This window comes from Dendrobates tinctorius, unplaced genomic scaffold (genome assembly GCF_039654945.1).
Source record: "Dendrobates tinctorius isolate UK_male_01 unplaced genomic scaffold, ASM3965494v1 ptg000145l, whole genome shotgun sequence".
Classification (NCBI taxonomy): Eukaryota; Metazoa; Chordata; class Amphibia; order Anura; family Dendrobatidae; genus Dendrobates; species Dendrobates tinctorius.
In genome coordinates, this window is record NW_027361812.1 from 11,379,071 (window position 1) to 11,397,073 (window position 18,003).

The 18,003-nt window shown below is 46.1% G+C and overlaps 1 protein-coding gene across 4 annotated transcripts in view; it reads right to left on the reverse strand.

Moving 5' to 3' along the window:
- RARG (retinoic acid receptor gamma) overlaps positions 1–18,003 on the reverse strand; it is a 243,148-nt gene that overhangs the window by 167,710 nt on the left and 57,435 nt on the right. For 3 of the 4 annotated variants that reach the window (XM_073546184.1, XM_073546182.1, XM_073546183.1), the window contains exon 2: positions 13,576–13,931. In XM_073546184.1, coding sequence (XP_073402285.1) covers positions 13,576–13,768 — 193 coding nt within the window. In that variant the 5' untranslated portion in view covers positions 13,769–13,931. Of the gene's footprint in view, positions 1–10,222; positions 10,241–13,575; positions 13,932–18,003 lie in introns of those variants that run through there. The other variant, XM_073546189.1, reaches the window with a different exon arrangement.

Below are 18,003 nucleotides of genomic sequence, written 5' to 3' on the forward strand. Positions count from 1 at the left end.
AGAGAATGAGAAAGAACAGAGAAAGAAAGAAAAAGAGAGAAAGAAATAAAGAAAGATTCTATAAAGATACTATAGCAGCCCGGCTCCCATTGTAGTGCCCACCTGAGCCTCCCGATGCAGGACATATCATGATCCGCTCACAAGGCCGACATCCCCGATTCCAAGGCGATCCTGCTGTCTGCGCTGTCGGAGGAGGACACGGTGATGGATCTGAAGCATTCCTGGTTCTGTTACATTCTCCTTAAGAAATTATCTCATTTCCGGTCAGCTTCAAGCACATCACTTCAGGTGGAACATCACGTGTGTGTTTTAAAATGCTCCTCGGGGCTCCGCCGTGTACTCCTGTGTCCGTGGGAAAAGCCCGCTTTGTATGCTTCGTACACACTTGGCTCCGCTCCGTACATCCCGTACACATAAGGCTCCGCTCCGTATACCCCAAACACACGCAGCTCCGCTCGGTACACCAAGTACACACGCGGCTCCGCTCCGTACACCTTGTACACGCGGCTCTGTTCCGTACACCTCATACACACACGGCTCCTCTCCATACACTTCGTACACACGCGGCTCCGCTCCGTACACCTCGTACACACACGGCTCCGCTCCGTACACCTCGTACACACGGCTCTGCTCCGTACACCTCGTACACACGGCTCCGCTCTGTACACCTCGTACACGCGGCTCTGTTCCGTACACCTCGTACACGCGGCTCTGTTCCGTACACCTCGTGCACGCGGCTCTGTTCCGTACACCTCGTGCACGCGGCTCTGTTCCGTACACCTCGTGCACGCGGCTCTGTTCCGTACACCTCGTGCACGCGGCTCTGTTCCGTACACCTCGTGCACGCGGCTCCGCTCTGTACACCTCGTACACGCGGCTCTGTTCCGTACACCTCGTACACACGGCTCTGTTCCGTACACCTCGTGCACGCGGCTCTGTTCCGTACACCTCGTACACGCGGCTCCGCTCCATACACCTCGTGCACGCGGCTCCTCTCCGTACACCTCGTACACACACGGCTCCGCTCCATACACCTCGTGCACGCGGCTCCTCTCCGTACACCTCGTACACATGGCTCCGCTCCATACACCTCGTGCACGCGGCTCCTCTCCGTACACCTCGTACACACACGGCTCCGCTCCGTACACCTCGTGCACGCGGCTCCTCTCCGTACACCTCGTACACACACGGCTCCGCTCCGTACACCTCGTACACACACGGCTCCGCTCCATACACCTCGTACACACACGGCTCCGCTCCGTACACCTCGCACACACACGGCTCCGCTCCATACACCTCGTACACACGGCTCCTCTCCGTACACCTCGTACACACACGGCTCCGCTCCGTACACCTCGTACACACACGGCTCCGCTCCGTACACCTCATACACACACGACTCCGCTCAGTACACCCCACACACATACAGCCCTGCTACATCTACCCTGTAAACCCCTCCTGACCCCACACATACTTATCTCATCCAGCACCATGACAACAGCACAGCAGAGTCCTGCAGACACCAAGAGGCAAGGCTGTGCGCACAGGACCTGTGATGAGGTCACAGGAGGGGCGGAGTCAGGGGTCACATGATCAGGGGTCTGGACAAAGGCTCCTGATCATGTGACCCCCTGACTCCTCTCCTCCTGTGACCTCATCACAGGTCCTGCGAACAGAGAAGGCAAGCGACACTGTGAGTGGCTGCGGGGGGGAGGGGGTCTCATGCTGCGGCGAGGATGGGGTGCGTGGGGGAGGCGTGGTGGCTTATCTCCCTGCAGTGCGGGAGGAACTTTGAAACTATCGGGCCGGTGGCAGGAGCCACAGTGGCCGCAGCCGCTGGCAGGCGGCCATTTGATCGGGCGCTGCCGCCCGCGGCCCACATGACAGCGGCCCAGCGGGAAAATGCCCGGTTGGTTATATTGCCAATCCGGGCCTGGGCGGGGAGTCTGCGCAGTCTCAGTGACTACCGCTGACATCACTTAGGCTACGCAGACTCCTCGCCTGACCTGAGGTGAGCTGACAACATGGGAAAATGTTCCGAAACTTTCCCACGCTAATGAGTTCATGTCCAGTCAGCCGGGGAGGCTGCACAGGCAACTTTTCATTCATTGCACAGTGGTTCACATTCGGGCCGATTGCATTAGCACCACTCCTGGTTGAGATGGATTGCAGCATTGGACATGACTGTACGGCAGATAGGTATGGGATATTGCTTTTTTTTTTTTTTTTTACAAGAGAACAAGGGCTTCGAATGGTTTGGGAGTTAAATAAAGATGGCAAAAATGTATGTTTATTTCATTAAAACTTTTCATTCTTAATATGTGTTTTTTTTTAACTCTTTCAGACTAGTGGATTAATAATAGATAGGTGTCTTACCTCTCCATTATTAACCAGGCTTAATGTTACCTTACAATAGCAAGGTGACATTAACACCTTATTATACCATATGCCACCCTCTACAGGGCAATGGGAAGAGAGTGGGTAAGTGCCAGAATTGGTGCATCTTACAGATGCACCTTTTCTGGGGTGGCTGGGGGCAGATTTTTTTAGCCGGGGGGGGGGGGCAAAAACTATGGTCCCTCTCTAGGCTATTAATATCTGCCCTCAGTTACTGGCGTTTCCTCTCTGGTGGAGAAAATGGCACGGGAGCCATGCCAGTTTTTTTCAGTGAATTAATCCTTTAACACCTATAGCTCCAAAAGTTTACACACACACATTACTAACATTGATAGTCAGTGACATATATAAATCTAACAGATATGCAATGGTTTACTGTATGTAAACCATGTCTCATATCCTGTCGGGTACTGTAATGATTTTACAGAAGCTGATGTGGTGCCCCTAAGGGTCCGGTTGCCACAGAGGTACTGCACCTCATCCAGGTAAGGAGGTAGCACTACCTGGGACTTCAACACTTGCACACTAGTTCAGTCAGGGCATCTGGGTGTACCCTTCGGGAGGATGGCCTCATCCCAGACTGGCTAGGAAAGGGTGTTAGTAGGTGAGTGGGAAAGGTAGAGAAGAGGGAGGAGCTAAGTAGATGGGGTGACAAGGAGTGTAGCCAATCATTGACAGAAAGGTGACAGTTTGTGGGTGGAGTTAAGCCTGAGCTAAAAGAGGATCCAGTCAGTTGGTGACGGGACAGCGAAGGAGTAAGAGAAGTCAAAGTCAGAGTGAAGGAAGAAGAACTGAAAGGGAGTTTAGAGAGTACAGAAGGAATCCTGAGGAGCACGGGAAGTGCAGCAGCCACTTGTGGGGCCCGCTCCAGTTTGGAAGGATTAGGTCACAGTGAGGGTACCGGCTCCTGAGCCCAGTGGAGAAGAAGACAGACTCAGCTGGCAAGCCGGAGGCTGAGGTGACTGAAAGTACCTCAGCCACATCCACATCAATTCCCTGAAAAGGTGGCCAGGTAGAGGATCCCGGGGCCTGACCCACGCCGCCCGGCAAGGTCCAAGGCTGCTGGCTTAGGGACACTGTTGTGAATGTCCTAGGCGAGAGGAAAGGAAAGACTAGCACAGGGAGACGACCAGAAAGAGAGTAAAACACAAAAGGAAGTCCTGGAATGGTGTTTCCCAAATTAACTGAGAGTGGGCTGGACCCCATACCCAGAGGACACAGTGCTAAGCGGGGCACCTGAGCACACAGGTCAAGTGTGAGTAAAAGCCACAAAACTGCACCTCACTGTGTCATTTGTGTCATTCGCATCACACTTGCTTAACATTGCACATAACATAACAGTCACCAATTCACAAGCAACATCCTAGTTGCCCTGGGACACAGCTCTGCCTGTGAAGAGCCACACCATCTCTGCTGCTGTACCACCGTTCCAGGGGATCTGTATCGCAGCGTCGGCTACCCTAGCCGAATACTACGGGTGGCGTAACGATTCCCCCCTTTCCTTATAATTATCCTACCATCTTCCCCCTCATTGAACTTCCATCCTCTATTTAATTACTGGATGCTCAGGGGCACGGACCGGGTCACTACTACCACCGTGACACACTTCCCCTTTAAAAGAGCCTGACCGGCCCGGTACCGAGTAACCCCCGGCCCTGCGGGGCGCTCCACTGACAATTGAATTATCGTCTATTCTGCTGTCTAACTCTGTGTGAAATATAAATATATATTATATTATATATATATATATATACTAGCTGAAGAGCCCGGCGCTGCCCGGGCATAGTAACTAACTGTGTTTAGTTATAACAAATTATAATTATCCTCCATCCCATAGTCCCGTGCCCATATACCCATCATACATATCCACGATCCCAAAGGCCCGTGCCCATATACCCATCATACATATCCTCCATCCCATAGTCGAGTGCCCATATACCCATCACACATCCTCCATCCCATTGTCCCATGCCCATATACCCATCACACATCCTCCATCCCATAGTCCTGTGCCCATATACCCATCATACATATCCACCATCCCATAGGCCCGTGCCCATATACCCATCACACATCCTGCATCCCATAGTCCCATGCCCATATACCCATCATACATATTCTCCATCCCATAGTCCCATGCCCATATACCCATCATACATATTCGCAATCCCATAGTCGAGCGCCCATATACCCATCACACATCCTTCATCTCATAGTCCCATGCCCATATACCCATCATACATATCCTCCATCCCATAGTTCCGTGCCCATATACCCATCATACATATCCGCCATCCCATAGTCCCGTGCCCATATACCCATCATACATATCCGCCATCCCATAGTCCCGTGCCCATATACCCGTCATACAGATCCTTCATCCCATAGTCCAATGCCCATATACCCATCACACATCCTCCATCCCATAGTCCCGTGCCCATATACCCGTCATACATATCCTCCATCCCATAGTCCAGTGCCCATATACCCATGACACATCCTCCATCCCATGGTCAACCATTATGACATCATAATGAGCGGCGGGGCTTGCAACCTATGATGACATCAGCGTCACCATGGCAACCATTATGACATCATAATGAGGGGCGGGGCTTGATACACACACACTTTTCCCCATTATGTAGATAGGGGCAAAATTGTTTGGTGAATTGGAACGCGCAGGGTTAAAATTTCGCTTCACCACATAGCTTAGGACACTCTCGGGGTCCAGACATGTGACTGTGCCAAATTTTGTGTCTGTAGCTGCGACAGTGCGGATGCCAATCCCGGACATACACACACACATACATACACACACTTGAGCTTTATATATTAGATATATATATATGTGTCTCGCTGACATATATACACTGTTTAAAAAAATAAAGGGAGCACTTAAACAACAGAATATAACTCCAAGTAAATCAATCTTCTGTGAAATCAAACTGTCCACTTAGGAAGCAACACTGATTGACAATCAGTTTCACATGCTGTTGTACAAATGGTACAAATGGAACAGACAACAGATGGAAATTATTGGCAATTATCAAGACTCCTTCAATAAAGGAGTGGTTCTGCAGGTGGGGACCACAGACCACATCTCAGTACCAATGCTTTCTGGCTGATGTTTTGGTCACTTTTGAATATTGGTTCTGCTTTCACACTCGTGGTAGCATGAGACGGACTCTACAACCCACACAAGTGGCTCAGGTAGTGCAGCTAATGCAGCTAATCCAGGATGGCACATCAATGCGAGCTGTGGCAAGAAGGTTTGCTGTGTCTGTCAGCGTAGTGTCCAGAGGCTGGAGGTGCTACCAGAAGACAGGCCAGTACACCAGGAGATGTGGAGGGGGCCGTAGGAGGGCAACAACCCAGCAACAGGACCGTTACCTCTGCCTTTGTGCAAGGAGGAACAGGAGGAGCACTGCCAGAGCCCTGAAAAATTACCTCCAGCAGGCCAGAAATGTGCATGTGTCTGCACAAACGGTTAGAAACCGACTCCATGAGGATGGTCTGAGGGCCCGACGTCCACAGATGGGGGTTGTGCTAACAGTCCAACAACGTGCGGCCCTCCAAAGAAATGTCACCCCACACCATTACTGACCCACTGCCTAACCAGTCATGCTGAAGGATGTTGCAGGCAGCAGATCGCTCTTCACAACATCTCCAGACTCTGTCACGTCTGTCACATGTGCTCAGTGTGAACCTGCTTTCATCTGTGAAGAGCACAGGGCGCCAGTGGCGAATTTGCCAATACTGGTGTTCTATGGCAAATGCCAAGCGTCCTGCACGGTTTAATCACCGTGATATGACATAACGACTGTAGCTTTTCTTAATAATACCAATATTCATAGTATAGAAATGGTTAATTGCTGAAAAATTCAGTTATTAGCATGGAAAATCAGTACACAGCTTATAATTGAGTAATCATGTTCTGTCCAGCAAAAAGAAAAGAGCCTGATCAAACATCAACCAGCTGTGGAAGGAAACACATTGCAGCCCTTTGTCCCTTTAAATGCCGTCTTTCCTTATACCAGTTATTTCTTTATGCAAATGTGATTCTCAAGAAAAATTGAAGAACATATGGAAATAATGAGAAGGAATGAAAAAGGCGTACAGAGAGACTGATTAAAACCACACATGGCAGTGCTGCTATTTTTGACACTAGGGTACTGGGGACCCCGAGGTAAAAGAAAACAAAAAATAACCGCGTCATATGTCTGCCGTATATAACCACGTCATATGTCTGCCGTATATAACCGCGTCATATGTCTGCCGTATATAACCGCGTCATATGTCTGCCGTATATAACCGCGTCATATGTCTGCCGTATATAACCGCGTCATATGTCTGCCGTATATAACCACGTCATATGTCTGCCGTATATAACCGCGTCATATGTCTGCCGTATATAACCGCGTCATATGTCTGCCGTATATAACCGCGTCATATGTCTGCCGTATATAACCGCGTCATATGTCTGCCGTATATAACCGCGTCATATGTCTGCCGTATATAACCGCGTCATATGTCTACTGTATATAACCGCGTCATATGTCTGCCGAATATAACCGCGTCATATGTCTACTGTATATAACCGCGTCATATGTCTGCCGAATATAACCGCGTCATATGTCTACTGTATATAACCGCGTCATATGTCTACTGTATATAACCGCGTCATATGTCTGCCGTATATAACCGCGTCATATGTCTGCCGAATATAACCGCGTCATATGTCTGCCGTATATAACCGCGTCATATGTCTACTGTATATAACCGTGCAACATGTCTACTGTACACTCATTACCGATACTGAAAGTGTCTCTCGCCGTCTGCCATGCATACAAGACATTAATCACTGACTCGTTGCCAATAAAATATTTGGTGTGTACACATTTTCATTCATTGCTCAAACTTCCTTCAAGTGTTTGTTCACCTTTAGTGACCCTGCCCAAATGTGGAGAATTACTTAAAGAGCAATTCCCTAGTGCAGTTCTCTCATTGGCATTACTCCATTTAGCTGTAGGTGCATTACAATGATATTTAAAGGGGTTGTACTGCTCCCCAGCCTCCTGGTTTCCTGCTAGCTGCTTGATTGACAGTTCAGATCGCTGGCTTTGTTCCGCCGCTGGTCCGCACTCTGTGCTCTGTGATGCTGCTAATTGGGGCATCTTTGCCTCTGCAGCCACAGAGGAGCTCAGTGGGACCTTAGATGGCGTAGATTGGTCCCTAACGGTGTGCTCCACTGACCTGGCTACTTTCTGAACAGTGCTTACAAGCTCTATGGGAAAGATAAGTACTGTAAGTACTGTTCATGTCTGGCCACTGCTGCTAGATTACACTGGTGGCTTGTAACCTAGGCAATGCACAGTAAACAATAAATTAAAAAAATCCTTTTTCTTCTTGAGAAAGGAGGGGATTTTTAATAGCAAGTAAAGTGCAAAGTTACTTGTTGTTACAAGCACTTTGCAATTTTAACAATTTAAGATGACGAGACTAACCCTCTACTGCCTCAGGTTAAGGGTAAATGCACATGCAAAGGAAAATTTTCCTCAAATTTAACGGAAAGATTCACATCTGCGATGTTCTCCTCTTTGCAGTACAGCCATCATGAAGCTGATTAGCATATTCACAGGCCATGTAAGGTTAGAAGAGAAGCACTGTTTCTTTTAAACATTGCTTCTGTACAGCAGCAGAGTCTGATCTTGCAGCTCAGTCCTATTAACATGAATGGGGTTAAACTGCCATACAAGGCAAAACCCATAAACATGAGTGGCGTTGTTTCTGGAATAAAAAGCAAGCTGATTTCTTTTCATTTCATACAAACCTTTTAAAGGCATTCTGTCACCAAGTTTCCGCTGCCCTATCTGAGAGAAGCATGATGTAGGTGCAGAGGCCCTGGTGGAGCCGGAGGTCACTAATCAATGTAAGTCTATGAGAGCCTTTGCTTTGGCCTCTTTCTACAGTATTGCAGTGAGAGCTTGTGATGTAACTTCTGACTTAAGAAGTTGTAGTCACAAGATGGCACTTACAAAATCCCCCTGCTGGAAGAGGAGCAGAGGACCTACAGGTGCACTACTGTGAAGCCTCACTGTCTCTGTGACTAAATGAAAGCTGCATAGTTGTTAAGAATGGCTTCCATAGTCTACTACTTCCTGGACTAAGGTCAAAAAGTCAAACCATAAATGATTGACACAGGACGAAAAGCCTGAGACAGTGACCAAACACTTCATCTTTGGTCATTATATTTCTTATGCAAATTGTCTCTTCAGAGAGGAAGAGGACTAGAACTCTAGTGCCACCTATTGGAAGTAGCAATCCTAAAAGTCAATGTTGATCCTTTAACGAGCCTTGTTACATAACTTAGGATAAAAGCCAAGGGGCAGTACCCTGAAACACAGTGTCTGCAAATTGAGATTCTGGCTTGGCTTTTATCCTGTCATGTAACAAGGCTCGTTAAAGGGTCAACATTGACTTTTAGGATTGCTACTTCCAATAGGTGGCACTAGAGTTCTAGTCCTCTTCCTCTCTGAAGAGACAATTTGCATAATTAGCATATTTCCCAGAGGAGCATTGCGGCTTTAAGTCTCCTCATCTCGACATGCTTAGCATGTCATTCTCCGCAAGGAGAAATCATAATTCTTGGATGTCATTATATGTAGAAATCTATCTGTAAGGAACGGACACAAATAAGTTACTCAGGACGTTGGGAGCCTCAAAACGCCTGCGTATAGGAAAGGCAGGAACATTTCGCTCCTCCCTCAGGAGCGCCCAAGAGTATGTATCCTGATTATTATTATTAATATTATTACAAAGATAATTACATGTTGAGGTTCATAAGAATGAGCCACTGCACCCATGGGTGCGGCTGACTTCAGGGATCAGTACACTATCTCTTGTGTAAAACATGCAGACGTTGGCATCGCCTCCCTCTGCCTTAATGCAGGCGCTGACGCTGACATTCTGTAGTACATGGCCGGAGGGAAGAGTTGTCACTCAGTCACCTTTACACAGTTACTGTCACCCACGTTCATGTTATCGGAGGGCAAAAAAGTTACTAATAAGAAGTAAACGCAGCAATCCACTGCTGTTCCCATTCATATGTGTTTGACCTCACACTGCCTCCATGACACCAGACGACTTATTTCCTGCTCTACATCTAAATAATTAGCATTTCAGTAAGGACGCACCCAAATAAATAGTATGCCAACTTCCCAGGTGAGCTAAGGAAATAGAGACGTTAATGTCAATAACTTGGGTTCTTTCTGTTAATAATAATGATGCTTTTCACCCTTTAAATGGTTATTATGGTTAAAATTGCAAAGTACTTGTAAAAACAAGCAACTTCTGCAATTTACTTATTAGTGAAAAAAATACTCTCCATTCTCAGGGATGGAGAGACTTCTAATTTTATTGTTTACTGCTCTTGCCACGGTTACCGGCCACTCCTGCAGTATGTCAGCAGTGGCCGATCTTCTAGGTAAGTTCTTTTCTACGGAACTTGCAAAAGAGGTTTTGAAGGTGGTGGAACGTGCTGTTAGTGCCAGATGCACTCAGCTTTAGTTCCCCTAATCTTCATGGCTGCAGAGGAAAAGCTGCCTCTGCTTGCAGTGTTCAAGAGTGCAAAGTTCAGGCCATTAGTGAAACCATGCCACTAGTACAAACTGCAAGTGGGATGCAAGCAAGCAGGAAGGCAAGGAAGCAGCATGCTCCTGCAGATCAATGGCGAAACAACCCTTTTAAGAAAAGTTGTTGTGGTGAAGTGTTAGCTATTCTGTGTGGGTAGTCTAATGTATGAGTACCATATATGCTAAGTACTTACCCTGTAGCTCCAGTTATATGGATACTCGTGAGCTGTATATAGTATCTTCATAGACAAACAATTTTGGTAATGTGCTGTAGTCTTCCCCCTATTAGGCTCTCCCTCCTCTCAGTGCCGACACCACATTTGCAGGCTTGCCTCCCTCACACCACAGCCACCTCCATTTTAATCTACTACCTTGTTCTGCGTTTAGCATGCCCCGGTGATCAAGGCTTTCTCCCCTCATTTGAAGCTGTAGGGAGATGTCTGATTGAAGAGGAGTTAGTATTAGTGTGTGCTGTCCCAGGCAGGTGGGAAGAGCCAATGTTGGGAGAAATGCCTCAGAAAGCTCAGGGCTTGTGGGCCAGACTAGGCCGCAGCCTGGAGAGCAGGCGGTGTAGAAAGCTCATGTCGGCATCACCAATCCATACAAACATCTACTGTAAAGTGTTGGCTCAGACTGAAAAGAGGCTCAGGATGCTGCTAAGCCACCATGAGAAAGATGCAGGTCTCCAGAAGCCCTCTCAAGATCTGGGCACTCAATATCACAGGGCCCAAGCTCATCACAAAAAATGATGAAGATGAGTGCTATATGCGTGCTATGTCCATTCACTAAGAAGGCAGTCAAAAAGGAAGGGGCTCCTTGGCCTACAACTGTGGGCTATAAAGATGCCAGGCCTTTTAAGCAAGATTTTTTTTCTTAAGAAACAGGTGTATTTTATGGTTCGCAAACTGCAGAAATACTGGCTGAGAGGTTGCACAAGGTCCATTATTTAGAATCTTAAATAAATTAGGCGAGCTCAGTCATTAATATGCCACAGAGCTGATATAGGCACTGTCACTGCTATTTTGCATCACCAATAAAAGATATAATGCTCATCCTGTCAAACCGCAATAATCATCTTATTTTTCAGCATATGAGTATCTGTTCCAGTAATTTCAAAGCTAAATACAAAATCTAAGTATTATATTTACGTATACCTATATTTCAAGGATCTGCTATATGTCACTCATGCATCAGACTTTGCAAGGAAGGTTTTTTATGGACTCTTCATGACACTGCAATAACGGAGGCATTGCGTTGCTTCCAGGTGCAGGCTGCCCATAGTAGTTACCAACTATATGTGTCATGTAAGATCTGTCTGCTTTACTTTTCCATGTGCTTGCACAATGATGCAATCTCAAGAGAGCAAGTTGAAGCCTTGCTCTGCATACAGGCGAATACTGAAGATGCCTCATGGGATGTAAATTCACGGAACAAAAAGAGAAAATCCATATGGGTTATATGTGGATTTCCCACAGATTGTGCTGTGGATTCACCAGGAGTGCCCATTTTTCACCTGCATACAAATATTAACCTTACCTTCACAAATTTATCTATACTTCTATATAATAGTTTAGTTAATGAGTGATGATCTGCTGCTTATTTCTGTACAACGTAAATCAAGTGAAGTATGCCAAGTATTGCCCACTCAGTGGGGTTGGGGGCCCAGATCTGCACAAGGGACCACTGGGGGATTCCCCTGTTTCACCATGGACTAGTCCAAGACTGTTTTTTTTTACCAAAAGCCTTGCAAAAGGGTTAATCAGCCATAACAATTTACAGTATAAATTGAGTAAAAACCTGACAAAGGCCGGGGTCACACTTGGGAATGTAATGCAAGAAACTCGCGTGAGTCTCTCGCCTCAATACCCGGCACTGCCGCCAGCACTCGGGACCGGAGTGTGCGACTGCCTGTATTTCTATGCAGCCGAACGCTCCGGTCCAAGTGTCTGCGGCAATGCCGGGTATTGATCCGAGTTTCTTGCATTGCACTCGCAAGTGTGACCCTGGCCTAATATTGGAATATGCTGCAAATTTTCCACCAGCCAAAAACATAGCGCCATGTGTGAACATATTCTAAGGGTGTGTGCACACGTTGCGGATTCTGCTGAAGATTTTTCCACGCGGATTTGGCTAAATCCGCAGGTCAATGACCTGCATTTTACCTGCGGATTAGCCTGCGGTTTTCCCCTATGTTTTGACACCTGGTCATGGAGCTGGTGTCAAACCGCTGCGGATTCCACCCCAAGAATTGACATGCTGCGGATTTAAAACCACAGCTAATCCGCACGGAAAAATCCGCAGCATGTGCACAGCGATTTTCAATTTCCATTAACTATAAAGGTACTGTACAACGCAGCAGAAACTGTTGCAGATCCGCAGGGCCAAATCCGCTGCGAATCTGCAGCAGAATCCGTAACGTGTGCACACAACCTAAGGGTATGTGCACACGTTACGGATTTGCTGCGGATTCGCAGCGGATTTGCTGCTGCAGATCCGCTGCAGATTTGCTAGTAATTTACAGTACAATGTTAATCTATGGGAAATAAAAGCCGCTGTGCACATGCTGCGGAAAAGTCGGCACAGAAATGCAGCGGTTTATTTTCCACAGCATGTCAATCTTTGTGTGGATTCCGCAGCGTTTTTACACCCAATCCATTATAGGAATCCACAGGTGTAAAAACGCAGGCCAAATCCGCAATAAATCCACAGGAAAAATGCGGATTCTGCCAAAAAAAGCAGATTCTGCGTGGAAAATTCCGCACACGAATCCGCAATGTGTGCATATACCCTAAGTACAGAGAGCTTGGGTGGACAGGTAGTGGTTGGATAGTCAGCAGTGCCTTCAACTTGTTCCTCTTCCCCACCATACACATTGGTGTTCAGTTCTGGATCCTGGCCTGAAGCTGTTAGCAGAAGGTTTACTTCTTGTGTCTAAATGTAGTCCACTTCCCCTTGCTCACATGGAGTTTTTTTAATAGGGATTTTTCTGGCAGAAAAATCACCATCCAAAAATTATTAAAAAATACACATGTTTGCACCGTTTTTGTGTATTAGGCCATGGTCCCACGATGAGCTTTTGGTGAGTATTTGATGTTGCAGATTTTCTGCACCCATTAAGTAAAATAGGTCACTTGCAATTTTTCGAAAATACGCAGCATAAAAACCTCACCGAAAACTCATCGTGTGAACGTCGCCTCAGGAGTTTTTTCTGCTTCGGTTAATTTCAATACTTAATTTGAAGCTTTTTTTTTCTATGCTGAAAAAGTCATGTGGTTAAATAATAAAACAGCAGCATGTGCACTGCATGTGAATTTTCTCATAAAAAATTAATCGGAAACGTATTCGAAGAGCATTTCAAGCATTTTTAACATCGATTTAAAAACAGAAGATGCTCAAAACTCCCCGTAAAAAAGGCCCTGTGTGAACATGTCCTAATACAACTCCTAAACTTTTACATGTCTCTTAATGCCATAGCTTCTACTTTCCAGTTATAACATTTCCAACACTTAATAATATTTGTATCAATCTATTAAAACTGCATACTCACAGAGAGAAGCCATTTCTTTGGGGAGGTCAGTGGGAAAGTTCCGAAAGAAGTTCCCATTAGCTAGCATTTCGAAAGGTGGTGAGCCCCGCATCCCTCCGCTGAAAGCAAAAGGGTAAACAGAAGGAGGGAAGCCATTGACGTGACCAAGTGGAGCACCAGATCCGCAGAGACGCTCTTTGCTACTGTTGGCCATGGTTTTATTGTATCTCAGCAGCCTTACAAAGTCCAACTCCCAGAAGATCCGCTTTAGACAACCAGGTCTTCTTCTCTACTTATTCTGCAGTAAATCCATCCTGGACATTCATGTGGACTGATCGAGGATCTGAAACTTCACCTGTAAACTTTCACATTTCTTCCTGAAAAACAGGATCAATAAATCAGTGTTATTTTGTATCCATGTCTTGAAGATTTGCATTCGCTTCTGTTCAGTAGTGACTCCGGCTATTCTGCAGTCACATATAGCAATCATGAACTAGTAAAGTTTTTTGACACCTATTCATTAAGTCATAAACCATAATCAGCTACTGAGCTGTCACTGGCCGTGAATCATCACCCAAACGAAAAGTACACAGGACATGTTCGTTTTGTACTGTCTCACTTCATATTGTAGCTTGCATGAGATATAGACATTATACTGTCCTTATTATGTTTCCTGTCTGCCATCCGCCATCTTTATGTTCTATAGGTCACTTTCAGACGTTCAGATGTCAAATGACCAGTATATCAATAAATAAATGTAATGAGGAAAAGGGCTACATTTTGTGATGATGGCCATTAGTGGCTCAGCTTGTTACTTATTTACTCATTGTATGGCTCTATGGGTTACAGAAGTCATAACTATCCCCATTGGAGCTCACAATCTAAATTCCCTATCAATGTATTTTCGGAGTGTGGGTGGAAACCCACTTAAATTACTGGCAGATGTTATCTTTAGTGGGATTTGAACCAAAGACCCCACTGCTGATAACTAGAGATGAGCGACTTTTCCTTTTTTAGGGTCGAGTCGGGTTTCATGAAACCCGACTTTCTCAAAAGTCGAGTCGATCGAAATCGGCCGACTATAGTGAAAAGTCGGGATCCGACTGAAACACAAAAACCAACGCAAGTCAATGGGGAAGCAAAGTCGGCAGGGAGTGGAGGAGAGTAAACACACCTACAGTGCCCATTTCAATACCAACAACATCAATTCTTATTACTTAAGCTTGTCAACCTTAATTTACTTTATAATAATAGTTACACATTGAAAACTGGGGGTTATTTGGCTAAAGTTGTGGGGGGGGGGTAGGGCTGGCTCCAGGTTTTCGCATGCCCCGGGCGAAAGAGTGTCAGTGTGCCCCTTTAACACATACCACAATTCATGATGCTCCGATACGGCACAGAAATATAGGTATAGTACAATGACAAATACTTCACTTCTTACATGACATGACTGATATGTATTTTAAATTCTACAATAGCTCAAAAAAGGAACAGTATATTACTCCATACAGTATTATGGACACCACATGGTGCGCCATACAGAATAATGAGCCCCCTATATTTCTCCATACAGAATAATTGGTCCCATATAATATTCCATACAGTATATGATGAGCTCCACATAATGCTACAGTATATGATGGTCTCCATGGATGATGCTCCAGTGTGTTATGGGCCAAAATAATGCTCCATATATAATGGGCCCCATTTCTAATGCTCCAGTGTATAATAGGCCCCATAGATGCTGCTCCAGTGTCTGATGTCCCCCATTTGGAATGCTCCAGTATATGATGGGCCTCATGGATGATGGTCCAGTGTATGATGGGCCCAAATAATGCTCCATATATAGTGTGCCCCATTTAGAATGAACCCAGGCTTGGTATGTGAAAAGAGCTCCATGGAGTAATCTGAAGTGTGGGCTGCCGCATCCTTCACTTTTGGTGGGGGTGAAGGACACAAGGAAAGGTGTTTTTCTTGACTAGAACCCTGCACTGACGACTCAGTGCTTGCAGGTTTTGAAAGTTCAGAAGAAGAGGCAATAGAGCTGGTGGCTGTTTCGGCAATGTAAGCCAAAACCTGTTCCTGATGCTCCAGCGTTAAAAGCGGTTTTCCTACTCCCAGAAAAGGGAACCTTACAGGCCTTCTAGTGGCAGACGATAACGCAGGCTCAACACCTCCTGCCTTAGCTGCTATTGTGCTTTTGGCATAACCAGCAGATGCACCACCACCACCATCAGTACCAGCTGCCCCTCCCCGCCTACGTTCGCGGCCTCTTCCACCATACTTCCTCATGTTTGTGAAAATGTAACAAAAATACCAGCAGGTATATGGTACTGTATGAGGAGCGTACAGCTGTATAAGGTGTAGGTAAAAATTTAAATCTCCGTATATATTTCCTTAGTCACATACACTCTCCCAGTATGTATTTGACTGTAATACAACCAGCAGATATATGGTACTGTATCAGAATCGGACAGCTCTATACGGTGTATGTATGGAAAAATGAAAATCTCCATCTATTTTTTTACGGAGACACACACTCTGTCTCTGTATAGACTTGACCGTAATCAAACAGCAGATATACGATACTGTTTGACGAGCGGACAGCTGTATCCCGTGTATGTATGGAAAATTTTGAATCTCCGTCTATTTTTGTTACGGAGTCACAGACGCTGTCTCTGTATAGATTTGACCGTAATCAAACAGCAGATATATGATACTGTTTGACAAGCGGACAGCTCTATACGGTGTATGTATGGAAATTTTTAAATCTCCGTCTATTTTTTTACGGAGTCACATACAGATAGCATGTATTTGTCCGTGATACCAGCCGGTACACAGTAGTGTGTGAGGAGTGTACAGCTCCATACACTGTGTATATGGAAAATTTTAAATCTCCGTCTATTTTTTTATGGAGTCACACACGCTGTCTCTGTATAGATTTGACCGTAATCAAACAGCAGATATACGATACTGTTTGACAAGCGGACAGCTCTATCTGGTGTATGGAAAAATTGAAATGTCCGTATATGTATTTACGGAGTCTCACACACACATGCTGTCTCTGTATAGATTTGACCGCAATACAAACAACAGATATACGATACTGTTTGCGAAGCGGACAGCTCTATACGGTGTATGTATTGAAAATGTAAAATCTCCATCTATTTTTTAACGGAGTCACACACAGATAGCATGTATATGTCCATGATACCAGCCGGTACACGGTAGTGTGTGAGGAGCGTACACCTCTATACGGTGTGTGAAAAATTGAACACTCTGTAACTGTGCAGAAAATCAGAATAAAAGTTTTTTTGCTTTTAAAAAAGCAGTCTGCACAGCAGTGTGCACACAGCAATGCAGCTATCAGGTAGCCTTATAAGGCAGCCTAATAACCACCAGCGCTGCTGCACACACAAAAATCCTCCCCTGTCACTGCACACTAACTGTACAGTTGAAATCGCTATCAGAAGAAGCACCGTTTTTTTTCTTTGTTGCCTAATGCTCTCCCTATTGAGAACCAGCAGCAGCAACCTCTCCCAATGCTAAGATCGGCAGAGGTAAAATGGCGGTCGGCGGTCAGGGCTTTTATAGCCACTGTGATGCCACACAAAGCAAGCCAATGACACGAATGCCCTTCTCTAAGATGGTGGTGGCCACTGCCGATGTCATTGCATTGCACACAGTGTGCGTTCTTGATGATTGGCTGAGAAAAGGAGCTGGGAGCATCATGGGAAACGCGACTTTGGGGCGCGGGTCGGCGACCTCATGGCCGACCTCACGCAATTTTACTGACCCGTTTCGCTCAGCTCTACTGCTAACCACTGAGCCACCATGCTGCCAAGTGAGCCTTCCTACAAGGAGCAAGCTGGCTCTCCAGTGCCACCTGTTGGAGTTAAGAGCCTTGCCACTCTACAGGATATTTAATCAAACCAGAGCCTCCGCAAAAGGAAAAAAGACTCCCACCTGCAGATAGCTTGTTCAGGGGTTCTTGACTCGCCAGTGTAGGGCGCTGGGTGAGAGGATTAGTGGGTACTGTTTGTCCTTATGCAAACCACCAAGCTAAATATCTTAAGTCATATGGTAAGGTTAGTTAACAAGTGGCATTGTTTTTCTTGGAGGAAAATTAATTTGCATATCCTTTTCTAAAGGGGGTTTTACACTAAGCGATATCGCTAGCAATATCGCTAAAATGTCACTGGTTTTGTGACGTTATAGCGATATTGCTAGCGATATCGCTATGTGTGATACTTACCTCCGACCGGCTCCCCCGCTGTCCATCGCTGATTGCGTGAGATCGGGCGGCTCCATTTCTCGTCGTCAGCTTCCTGCTGGGCTTCCTGCTGTGACGACAAGCGACGCGTGGAGGCGGGCAGGAGGACGTCTGGATCGCTGTGTGTGAAAGGTGAGTATCGTGGGCTGCGTCGCTGCTGCATCGCTGTGAGATCT